Source organism: Oryzias latipes, chromosome 21, assembly GCF_002234675.1.
Source record: "Oryzias latipes chromosome 21, ASM223467v1".
NCBI classification, from domain to species: Eukaryota; Metazoa; Chordata; class Actinopteri; order Beloniformes; family Adrianichthyidae; genus Oryzias; species Oryzias latipes.
The window spans coordinates 25,611,431-25,624,135 of NC_019879.2; the positions used below are offsets into that span (position 1 = coordinate 25,611,431).

Consider the following 12,705-nt stretch of genomic DNA (forward strand, 5'->3'; position numbering starts at 1 on the left):
GGGACTTTGATGTCTTGGAGCCAGTAGGTACTACCTGTTTAGAACGTCAGAGGGGAGGAGTCGCTCAGTACAGCTCTCATATACAGTCAATGGATAATACAAGTTGAGAAAGTTTTAAAAACAAGGTGTAAAGGTCTAAAGTTTATACTAAATAATTGTTTAACTTCTGTACAACTCAATTTTAAGAATTGTGTCTTATTAATATCATCATTTTTATTAGTATGTCTTCTATTACAAAAACAGTATTAGGGCTTGTTTTGACAAAACCTAAATGTCATGTTCATCATATTTGTGTTTCTTTTATGAGGTACAAGCATAAAAAAGAAACTAATCCACTGATGTTCCAACAAATGTTGATATTGAATTTCTACCACACGGAAGTAGAGGCTTGTACATTTTAATTGCAATAGCAACACGTTGACCCTTGGAAAACACAGTTGCTCTGCATTTACCTGCACCTAGTTTGTGCTAATAGACTGCAGTAAATCACAGGGAGTGAGTGTGCATTACATTTCTGGTGTTTCTTTATAGGTCTGTCTGTGCAAACTACATTTTCACCTGTGGTGATGGATTTCCAACCTCCCCATGGTATACCCCCACATCCCGGGAAGCCTTTCTGCAACCCTGAGCACAATGAAGACAAAATAAATAATAAAAGAGTAACTATTCAATAAGCTGCTTAAATCCAAAGTTAAAGGGGCTCCTACATACTGTGGCAAATTCTTCATTTCACTGGAGCTGAATACCATTGGATTCTGTATCTACAAGACACGATGTTGACTTTGTCAACACAATCAAATCAGCAGAACTCAAGGACAGAAATGAATAGCCAGCAGCTGGGCTGGTCTGCAAGTAATCTATCTGTCTACTGCAAGGTCACACAGAGTAGGAATGAGATGTAAAATACTGCAAGGGATCTGAACAATTACACAAGTTGCAGCCAAAGTGTTTTGCAGTACATCTTCAGTGATGCTCTGTTTTGTGGTCGTTTGATTAGTTACCTGATGGATCAACCAAAAGGGGTGGAAATTGGAAACAGGTGGAAACAGGAAATGAGATTAATGGATATGAACCTGTATCAAAAAATATGTAAAAAGAAAAGTAAAAGGAAAAAATCTTGGCTTAAATAATTATAAATGGTAACATCATTATTTTAAGCTCAAGTGTTTTAAAAAAGTACTTTAGAATTTGAACTCGTCAGCTTGGCAGTCTTATAAATCAGTGCTTTTTTTAAATTGTGTTTATTTGTGTTTATTTTAATTAGGTGCTTGTGATCTAATCAAATATTATCAAATTTAGCAAGCTAAGACGTTGACACACACGCACACATGTGCGCACACACACACACTCACACACATGTAAAGAAATAATTTTAAAAAATACATGTTAGGAACCTAAAACATCTTGCAAGAGACTGCAATAATGTGAATCAGAAAACGTCAAGAAGATCTGGTTTGATGGGTTACACGTTTGTTGGATCTTTGTTGCTTCAGACTCTACAACAAAATACGTAATAATTTGTGTGCATACCAGATCTTAATACAACAGGTCAGTCATGTCACAGCCGCTGAGTTATACAGTGACCATTCCACAAATGTCAGCAGTTCAGAGCATCACAGTTATGCACAACACTGCGTGAGCTTCCACACAACTTCACTGCATGGAGTTATGCTGAGAGCGACACCTGGTGGAGGAAATCAGATATAACATAAATATGGACCAAAATTCAACGTGTCCAGGAATTTGAATTTAACAGCTGATCAGTTCTTGGTATATTTCGTTCAACACCTGACGTTGGGCTGTTTCCTTATTTATTTATTGTCATTAGCAGATGATGTAGGGCTGTCCTGGTATTTTACCACACCCTTCCTGTGGATTTTGATGTGGCGGAACCTTTGTCATGCACACGGACTCGAAACTCGTTGCACAACTGAGGCTAAACTGTCATGTAGCTAGCCTTGCCGGTTGAAGATGCTAGTCATGTTTCTATGGCATTTTAAATAAATGAAGAAATATATATGTGTAATTTAGTGTAGATCTGACTGGCAGCTCCTGCGTTGTCTATGCGCCAATGTTTATCACAGAATGCAAGCGGCAGAGGCGCCAAAAATGACAGAAAGGTGGGTTTAATTTACATTAGGTGGCTAACGTAAAAAGCTAGCTAAAAGATGCTAATAGAGTGGTTAGCATTCTTGGCACTGAGCTAACTCGTTGACTGTCACGGTGTATTTCTGACGGATTTGGTTCATATTTGTTAAATGTAGCAGTGTTTTATTTGTGACAACTAGGTTGTCACACATAAACTTTATAAACCAGCTAATAATCGCTTAGAATAGTTAGTTTGTAGTTGCTAACCGGTTACAACCCGCTAATTAATTTAGCTAACAATGTTTTGGGGTTTGTTAAGATGGACGTATTACGGTTTTGTTTTTGTTAGCGGAGTAAAACAGTTTTTAATCGTACCAAAAATAATAATGTGAGCCTTTATTTGTCGTGTATGAGGGCAAGATAGTATATGATACTGTCATCACCATAAATCACTTTTTAAAATGCCAAGGATGTTGTTTGTGGACAAAGACATGTTAAAAGAGCATTACTTGAAGAAATGATCAGAATTTTTGTTTTTTTGTTTTTATTTGCTTGTGTAATTACCCTCCTAAATGAATAAATAAATATAGTATTCTTTGTTCAACAACTTTATTGTCCTGTTTAGTTTGCATTGCTAATCAATCGATGTCATCATGTATTTGCAGAGTTTGTGTCCTGTGACTCAGCATCTGTTTAGCCATGGAGAAGCCCTGGAGGCTGTGGGCCACAATAGAGCACTGCACCCTGTTTCTGGTATCCTGGTCCTGGGGTGCCTGTCGCGTTTCCCTTCTCGCCCTCATCCTCACCTTCCATCTCTATGGCGGATTTTTCCTTCTTGCTCTCATCCTGGCATCTGTAGCGGGAATCCTGTACAAGTTTCAGGATGTTCTTCTCTACTTCCCTGACCAGCCCTCCTCCTCTCGCCTTTACGTTCCAATGCCAACTGGAATCCCACATGAGAATGTTTACATTCGCACCAAAGATGGGGTGAAGTTGAACCTCATTCTGCTTCGTTACACCGGAGGGGACACTCTTCCTGGAGTTGGCCCTGGTAATCAAAATAGCCCGACATCCTCAGCTCCACCTACAATCCTTTACTTTCATGGCAATGCAGGAAACATTGGTCACAGGGTACCAAACGCCCTTCTGATGCTGGTTAATCTGAAAGCAAACATTGTTCTGGTGGATTATCGTGGTTATGGAAAAAGCGAAGGAGAGCCAAGTGAGGATGGACTGTACCTGGATGCAGAGGCTACTTTGGATTACATCATGACCCGACCTGATGTGGACAAGACAAAGGTTGTGCTTTTTGGAAGATCGCTAGGTGGAGCTGTTGCTGTGCGCTTGGCCTCGGTCAACCCTCACCGTGTCTCAGCCGTTATCGTCGAAAACACCTTCCTCAGCATCCCACACATGGCGGCGACGCTCTTCTCCTTCCTGCCCATACGGCTGCTGCCCCTGTGGTGCTACAGGAATCAGTTCCTGACTTACCGGCAGGTGGTGCTGTGCCGCATGCCTTCACTGTTTGTCTCCGGTTTGTCCGACCAGCTCATTCCACCAGTTATGATGAAGCAACTGTACGAGCTGTCTCCCGCACGGACTAAGCGTCTCGCCATCTTTCCAGAGGGCACGCATAATGACACATGGCAGTGTCAGGGCTACTTTGCTGCATTGGAGCAGTTCATAAAAGACCTGCTGAAGAGCCACGCCCATGAGGAGAACGCCCAGCCTTCAGCTAGTGTCACTATCATCTGAATCCTAATGTGACTGTATTGTGGGAAAGAAGATTTGTTGGGGGATGGGTTCTTTTTTTTTTTTGAAAGAATGTACATTTTTGCATTTGTTTTTTTGTGCATAATTTGACCTTCAAGAAAACTAAATTCAAGCCTCCCTTTGGAGCACTTGTTTTGTTGCTGCGGTTAATGCTTGTATTTATTGCCTTTCTGTATGAAGCTGCAAACACGCTCCTCCTCAAAATGTCTCAATCACGTCGGGATTTGTGGAATAAAGTTTGCTAAAATCATACGGGTTTCAATGAACAGCCTCCTATATTGTGGCAAGTTTATAGAGATTGAAAGGAAATTGATTATTATGTGACTCAAGCAAATTGACTTAATGAATCCAAACGGAATATGTGAGCGTACTGTAAATAAATGTAACTGGTGAGACTTTGCACTTTTCTTTTTGGTTTATTCCAAATGTTTCTGAGCAATACAGAGGAGCACATGGAGGTATATTTATTTATTTTTTCCCTTTAATGCAACTAACAATGCGGTCGCAGGACTGCAGCTGCTTGGCATATAATGAAAATAAATATTTCTGTTCGATTTTAACAAAAAAAAAGATGAAGGTAAAACCTATTTACAATCAAACATTGTGTTGAAATGATTGTGCTGAAAGCCCTCTGTTGTCGGTGCCTGTACAGTGTTTTCTTTTTTTTTTATTAAGTTCCTTCGTATAAAGAAATTATTGCAACTTTTGTTTGCTTTAAGTCGACCATTGAGATCTACAACACTGGAATTTGTGCTGAAAGTGTAAAAACTGGCCCGTTCTTCTAAAATAAAAAACAGTTGTAGGGCTAAAATCGCAAAACTTATTCAATAAGAAAAAAAAAAAACTTCAAAGCTGTGTTAACAAACAAAAGTGAAGGGTTACTTAAGGTGATTGTGGTGGAAAATATTTTTTAGATTAAAAAAAAAAAGAGGAAAAGAAACTTCATGAGGATGAGAGCTCCATGGAAATGTAGAAACAAACAAAACAAACGAAGCTTTTTGTTAAATTCTGATTCTGCTGAAGAGGGAATTCCGGCCAGATTACTTAGAGAAATGCAGTTGACATCGTCGGAAAATTTCAAATCGGTTTGTGACGGTTTAAGAGGAAAATGTGAGCCTTTTTATTGGATTGCTGTTTTTTTTCTCCTAGCTTTTCTCATCATTGTTGCTGGCATTAATTGAAGGTTTCCTTCTCTCTGTGCTTTTGTGGCTAAACAACTTTACTCTCTTTAACGAGCTAATGAACCCTCTTTCTGCTCGTTTTCCATGAGATGGGGCGGAGCTTAATGAGAATTTAAAAAATAAAACTCATTTTTAAACGCAGCATGCTGCACTGCAGAGGTTTGAAAGCCATTTGATTACTGATCTCTTTAGCCATAATTAACAAGAAGAGAATAAAAAAAAACGACAGTTTGTGTTGTTCTGAGTTGGCAAAAAGACCACTGTGAATGTGAGTGGTGTTTTTTTATGAACGTCGCTCGACTAAAGTTGTGTTTCAAGTCCTTTCTTCATCCGTGCAACTTCCTGCCACTGACAGCACTGAAGAGTTTCATACTTTTTTGTATCAATCCACCCTCCTGAGCACTGAATGCAGTCAGGGTTCAACATTGTGAATATGTTCGTATAAAGTTTTGTAAGATGCAATTTTTGCTGAGTTATTGTTAAGAATTGTCATCTTCTGACACACTTTTTGATGATTTGAAACTGAATGTGTTCATTTTTTCTATGACAAAACACTTCAGCAGGTCAGATGCAGACACACTGGATTGTATCCGCTTCCCTGTGAGTGGATTTGAATCACAAATGTTGCATAATCTGTCTTTTTTCTTTTTTTTTTTTCTGAACTGGCATGCGGTGGTTGCAAACTTCTGTAAAGAACCTGCACATTTGTGCTTTTTTTGGCATGTATATTCACCTTTTTTTAATCATCTGTTAGATGGTTGAACTGATTTTCCCCCTGTGCTTCTTTTTCTATTTCAGAACTCTATCAAGTTCTTGTGTAAGCACACATTTTCCCTTTCTATTTTCTGTGCGTTAACACATAATAAAAGTTAAACCAAACCGTAGATCTGTCTGAGGCTTTATTTATGTATGTATTTATTTTCTGAAATTGTAAAAACAGACATATTTCTCATGCCCCAAAGTTCCCAAAAGCATGTCTGAATCATAAACCCCTTGGTATGTTGACAAATACCTCTGGCCCATACAGTCACCCAAAGTGCATGACTCTTTTCTGGCTCCAATCATATGAAGTCACTTCAGTCACCATTTTTTTCTCAATATGGACGTCGCCATGTTGGAGCAAGCCATCCTCAGTAAGCAGTGATTCGTCGATGTCAGTGTTTCTATGGTAACCACTCTTGCCAATTGTAAGGCAACACCCCCACCACTTGAAAGTGGGCTTAGGAGAATCTGTCAAATGTTTTGGACATTGGACTTGCAGGCTCCACCTACTTTTATTGAGGATTTGATTGGTCTGTTTATAACTTTAATAACTTGCAGTACAAAAAAATGTGGGGAAAAAAAAGCAAGATTAGCACTTAGAAATGCAATTTTTTGATTTTATTGTCTCTATAGATGTCTTCCATCATCATAAAAATGCCACAAGGACATGCCAAAAACGTTTTCTGTTTATTTATATAATCCACCAAACATGTGAGTATCATTACTTGTTCTATTGATCTATGTTTTGATAGTTTTCAATGGGAGCCTTCATGAGCCTCGCCTCACTGGCTTCCCTTCACATGGTTTTAGGAGTTACCACGGGATTTTGCTGCTGTTTCAGTCATTTTTTTACTTCCTTCTTCTAATATTTCATATTCAAATGAGATGTGTTATTAATAACTTTGCATTCTTTTTTTTTTCTTAAAGCATTCCCAGCTCTCCAACTCTGCTGTTCTTCTTTTTTAGAGTATCTAGGTTCTTTCCTGAGCTTGCAGCTTGTTGGAGAAGGTAAAAGCTGATGTCTGGTCAAAGGAAAGAGATGGCTCAGAGCGACTGTCTGTTTGTCTGGTCAAGCAGGAAGCTGCGAGTGCGAATAGCTGAGCGGAAGAACAGAGGGGAAGCTGTTCTGGCTGGTATTTGCTGTGCGCAGTGCCTCCGACGAGGCTGGATGTGACCACTGCAGAGCGAAAACGAAAGTCAGGGAAAGAACTGCAGAAAGGAGTTGAGCGGCTTTGTGGACTCTTAATTAAAATCCAAGACAGAAGAAAACATCCGCGGAAGCTACCTTAGAAAAAAGGAAACAGGATTCATGCGTCTGATGTGAGCTCTGTGGAGGTTTAATGCTCTCCTGCCATGGCAGCCTTGGCAGGTGTGGAGACGGGAAGTGGTTCAGGTAGGCTGTCCAGGCCAGTGTATCTGCTCACCTTGGTGGCCGTCACTCTATCCTCCCTTTCAGTTTTGGCTTTGTACCAGTTAGTGGCTCTTAGAGCTGAAGTAAAGGAACTTAAATCAGACATCAGTCGCAGGAGAGGGGAGGGACAAGAGGTCAGAGGTCATGTGAGTATAAGCTGCATTTGGACTAGAGCTTTGTCCCCTAACAACACAAAAAAAAAATGGCTGTAGTGAGTTTCCGGGTTTTTCCTATGCAGACTGAGCACATCAGCAGCAGAAGAAGCTACCAAGAGCCTCAGCAACAATCTGGGTTTCAAAAATCCTTTGGCCTGATGAGGATCAGGAGGACAGTGACTGACACAACAGGTAAGGGAGTGAGACTTTAAGGTTTGTAAAAGCATTCCAAAAATGTTTGACCTTGAAGACCCACTCCGATGAAAATCGTGTTTTTTGGCATTTTTCTGATGACGGATGATGTAAATAAAGAAAATGAAGCTGAGAATTGCATTTCTAAGTATTTCTTTATGAATCATGAAGAAAGAAAAACAATCCAAACATTTGGCTTTTAAAACAAAAAAAGCAAGAACATTTCAAAAAACGGTTTCCAATTTGTTCCAAACTATTACTATAGTGAAAGTAATCCTGTTGTAAGAATATTTCCTTTCTGAACTATTACAACTAATGGAAGACAAGGCTTTAGTGTTTGTTTTAAAGACTCACACTAAAGACTAGATAGATAGATAGCAACTAGATAGCAACTGTACTGTACATACATATATACAGTTTAGGAAGTACTGTACAATAACTGAATATGTAATAACTTTATATAATAATAATAACTTTTCAGACTTAAAACAATATAAATATAGTATAAAAATGAGTATAATGCCTCACTTTTAGCATAGACTAAGTATACTTGTAAGTAAATGTGAATAGTCTGCAGCCGCTCTGCAGAAATTCTGTCCTGGAAACTACAGGTTTTCTTATATGAGCTAAAAACAGCGTGATCACAATTAATACAGACGGGAACGCTTTGAGAAGAGCTCAAAAGAGGATCAGAGTGGGTCTTTTATAGGGGTGTAACAGTTAATCAATGAATCGATTCATCCAACCAGATTGATCTGTGGAAGCGGTTAATCGAATAGAAATACACCAATAAAAATTGTTTCGAAATAAAATGAATAGATCTATGATCAATCCTGGAAAATACCATTTGGATTGAGGTTTATTTTACTGCCATCCCAGCAGACAATACACATGATGTCAGCAAAAAAGAATTAAACGTCATTGAAATCCAATATGTGGAAACACTTTAAATTAAGCAACGACGTGTGACTTGCAGTGTATTAGAATGTTCTAATAATGTTTCATTTGTAAGCAGGTATTTATCTCTGAGGCTCACTGCTTTTGGCTAAAGATGTTCTGGATCAATATGAGCTCAGTAAATCAAATCTAATCTTTCAAAATGAACTAATACCAACTATGTCTCATATCGTCAAAAACTGATTTGAATCAATAAATGAATCGTTACACCCTTCATCTTTTAACAATATTTGATTTTTTTCCCCAAACAAGCCTAAAAATGAAACTGTGCAGATGTTACATATTTGTGAGTTTGCAGAAACAGCATTTATAAATCTTTGGTTTCACATCTCCCCATTGTGCAAGTTGTCAAGTAGTTACTTTTTACTGAAGAAAAAATACACATTTCTTTGCATTGTAGTAACTGAGATTTAATGCTCTGAATTTCTCCAACAGTTTCTCAGTCCTGCCTGCAGCTTTTAGCAGACAGTAGCAGAAAAACCTTCAGGAAAGGTGCAGTTTCTCTGATCATTTTGAACTTCTATGTCTTTTAACTCTGATGTTGTTTTTTTGGAAATCTGTCAACATACCAATAATTTACAGGATTTTTCAAGCGGAATGTTTTGTGTTTCATCAGCACTTTCCTCAGGCTCGTACACAGGAATTCCTTGGCAGGTTGGGCTGAAAAGAGGAGAGGCTCTTGATGTGGAGGGAGACCGCATCGTTGTCAGAGAAGAAGGCTTCTACTTTGTGTACAGTCAGGTAGGGAAGGTTTCTGTCATTTCATTTCTTTTCCACACAGGGGCGCTGCTATTCCATTTGCAAATGTTCACATTTTTCTCCGCTCTCACATGTTTTGTTCATCTGATTTTTAAAAGTTCCCCAAAACCAAGATGAAGTTTTGCTGAGATCACTGTGCATTTTGTCAAATCCAGGTCTATTACATGGACAGCACCTTCACTATGGGCCATGTGGTGATCCGGTGGAAAATTAACGTTGTTGGAAATGAGGATCCAGACGTGCATTTGTTTCGCTGCATCCAGACCATGGACTCTGTCTACCCCTTCAACACCTGCTACACAGGAGGTGAGCCTGTGTATCTGTTAACATGCAAACAGTAGGGAGATGCTGAACAGCAGATATTTGGGCCGAAATACCAGCGTATGAATTTTCTGATGTGTGTCAAACCTTAAAGGCTGGACATAAAACTGAGACTAGCAGTAAAATAAAATGTCTGATTTTTCTTCCAAATCTGTTTCATGCGGTCATATTTCAATTCATTGCTCCTGCCAGAAGCCTCATTAAACAGTCATTAATCAGAAGAAAGTATTTAGGAATTGAATTTGAACCAACAGCTCCACAACACCAGCCCCCACCTGGATCATTTTAATGATATTTTAGGACAGAACATATCAAACATGATGACTAGGAATAATTTATGTCTGCAGTTAACAACTTGAGCAGGGATCACACAAAGAGTTGATGTAGGTCAAAGGTCTGCAACCTGAGGCTCTTTTAGCCATCCACTTTGGTACTCTGGCTAAATGATAATTATTTCAAAAAGTAATTGCTACTTATTTAGGATTGATTTAATTGTATTTAGTCATGTGTGTGGATATATGGCTGAGGTGCTTCTAGAACAGTAAACTAACCTGTATGACGTTTTAACACCACTGACGACATTAAACTACATTAAGAGCCTTTGTGTAAACAAGCGTTGACTGCACAGATTTCTAAAACTGTGTTTTATGAGAAAATGTTTGAACTTCTTTGTTTTGTAATTGGGACAAGTTGAAAGCACATATTTTATAATGCTGAACAATATTTAGTTGCCCATAAGGATGTTTCTAAAATATTTGTACATGCTTTAGGAATGTTTCTATTGGACAACAAACCTGTGTAAATTCAGGTATACAGCACTAGTAAGCAAGGAAACATATGACAGTACTCTAAGACGTAACAATTATGACTTCCTTTTTTTTGATTGGAGTAGCATGATTGCTGCAGCTTGATGATGCTTTGTGGCAAAGGGTGTCTAAATTTAAAAGGAATTCCTGTGACCCTTAGTCAAAAGTAAGAAAAACAATTTCCAATTTAAACATATATGCATATTCATTTTTTCTTTATATTTAGGTTTTAATAATGATAAAAAACCTTCATATGTGACATACAAGTAGCAGCAACATAAATGCACAGCAGTGCAGTGGTACTTTAGGTAGAGAGAAACATGTACTATGCGATGTTGAGGTCTGCAGACCCCTGACGTAGGTCATAAAGACTGATACATGTAGCCACAACTCCCTTTTTTCACTTCTACCCAAGGGCGAAGCTAAAAGGGCATCTGCCCCCCCCCCAGCAAAAAGCTTTGCCCTCTACTTGCCCCACAATTTTTGAGTCAATATTATTATCTTTTTTTACAAAGATTAAGAAATCATAAGCTTCTTTATGTACTATTAATAGTGTCTCAGTTAAGAGAATTGATGTTTTCATTTTAATTTGACAACAATAAAACTGTTTGAAACTTATTTTTTTAACTTTTACATTTGCACTGGCCGTCTACTCTTCCACCCCCCTCCCTATTAAATGTTCCACCTCGGCCACTGCTACTATTCCATCCTTTTGAGAACAGTCCCAAGGAGCTGCTGCATGGATGGTCAGTTGTCAAAAGGCACAAGAACAATCAAATTACACAAGTGTGCTATTTTGTAAAACTCTAAATTGAGAAGATTTTGAGCAAAAAAACTATAATTCCCGTACTCTGAACAATAAAACAGATTTTAAAACTATTTTTGGTCTAATGTGAAACATCTGAACTCCTCAGGTATTGTAAAGCTGGAAGTGGGAGACTACCTGGAACTCCTGATTCCTCGGCCCACAGCCAGCGTGTCTTTGGAAGGAGATTCCACCTTTCTCGGGGCTTTGAAGCTAGTCTAAAGCTCTACCTGAAATTGAGCTTTAGACAAATGCAAAGCAGCACCTGGAAGAGACTATGCACAAATTCTGCTGGTCTGGCTTGATCTTTCAGACAGAAGATGTAGAGAGGGATTCTACGACACTGATATGACGGGAACAACCAATTGCTCATTTTTTTCACCTCAAGTTAGCCGAAATCATTTCTCTGTAGATAAACACAATTGCAAAATTGAACATATAACTGTTATTTTTGCCTTAGCATTCATAAATTAAATAAATCAGATATCACAATGTAATAGTTTTTTTCCTTATATTTTCTTATTCTGTCAAATTAAATTCAGCTTTTTAAACTTCTTGTTTTCACATGTATGCCATTATAACATTCTCATGCAATAAAGAGACAAACCCTGTAACCTACATTCTGATAAGAGTTTGATGTTTTAAAAAGTCTTCGCAGGCCAAGCGAGCCTGCAGAAACATGGAGAATTAAGCTTAAAAGTGTGCTTTCAGATGAAAACACAGATTTTTACTGTATGGTGTGAACGCAGCTTTAAGCAATCTGTGTAAATCCAATCCAATTCCAAAACAAGGTTTTATATTGGTACAATAACATTATAATGATGACACCAATAGCCTTACAGACAGTTCTTATGAATTCAAGTTTCTATTTGACAAGTTTCTACCAGGTTTTTCTTTTTATCAGGCTTTCTACTTTGGCAAATGTTCAGGATTTCTGTTTGTTTGGGCAAAAGGGCTTTAGTAAAGTCCTGAAGTGACCCGACCCAGCTAGTGAATGGTCACTTTTTTGTCTAAATTTTTTTCCGGAGTGTCAGGAATCTGTTTTACAAAAGGCAGGAATCATCAGGAATAGAAAGAAGGGTTCAGAAGAGCAGAAAAAAAGGCAGAAATCAAATGGGCCTAATGGACAGCACTAACTATTAATGGAAGAGTAGGTAGACACTGTTAAGCTAAAATGCATACAGAGAGCAGGCCTGGGCCCGGGGATCCATTAAAGACAGAGAGGCTCTTTGATGATCCGCTCACTCTGTTTACCAGAAGAAGGAGGCTGAACAAACAGCAGTTGACAAAGAGGAGGAGGAGGTGGTATAAGAAAAGAAGGCTGCAGAGCACAGACCTCTCCTATAAATGGTGTCAAGCATGATACCCCCCTCCCCCTGCTTCAGGCCCGAATGTCTTTGTGTGGTGTCATGGTGACGGCTTCTGTGTTTGCGGATGCTGATGTCATTGTGGGGTTGGCTCTCAATAGAGTAACCAGCGTCTGACCGGAGGATCA

General features: G+C 38.7%; 2 protein-coding genes across 2 annotated transcripts; both read left to right on the forward strand.

Annotated features, from left to right (window-relative positions):
- Nucleotides 1-1,904: 1,904 nt before the first annotated feature.
- abhd13 (abhydrolase domain containing 13) lies at nt 1,905-5,926 on the forward strand. The gene is made up of 2 exons (XM_020713115.2): nt 1,905-2,120; nt 2,754-5,926. The coding sequence occupies exon 2, from the start codon at nt 2,788-2,790 to the stop codon at nt 3,841-3,843; it is 1,056 nt and encodes a 351-aa protein (XP_020568774.1). The 5' UTR covers nt 1,905-2,120; nt 2,754-2,787; the 3' UTR covers nt 3,844-5,926.
- A 978-nt stretch (nt 5,927-6,904) lies between these two features.
- tnfsf13b (TNF superfamily member 13b) lies at nt 6,905-11,826 on the forward strand. Its single transcript, XM_011489935.3, has 6 exons — nt 6,905-7,361; nt 7,454-7,562; nt 8,955-9,011; nt 9,136-9,260; nt 9,434-9,584; nt 11,320-11,826. The coding sequence occupies exons 1-6, from the start codon at nt 7,158-7,160 to the stop codon at nt 11,430-11,432; spliced, it is 759 nt and encodes a 252-aa protein (XP_011488237.1). The 5' UTR covers nt 6,905-7,157; the 3' UTR covers nt 11,433-11,826.
- The last annotated feature ends 879 nt before the right edge of the window (nt 11,827-12,705 follow it).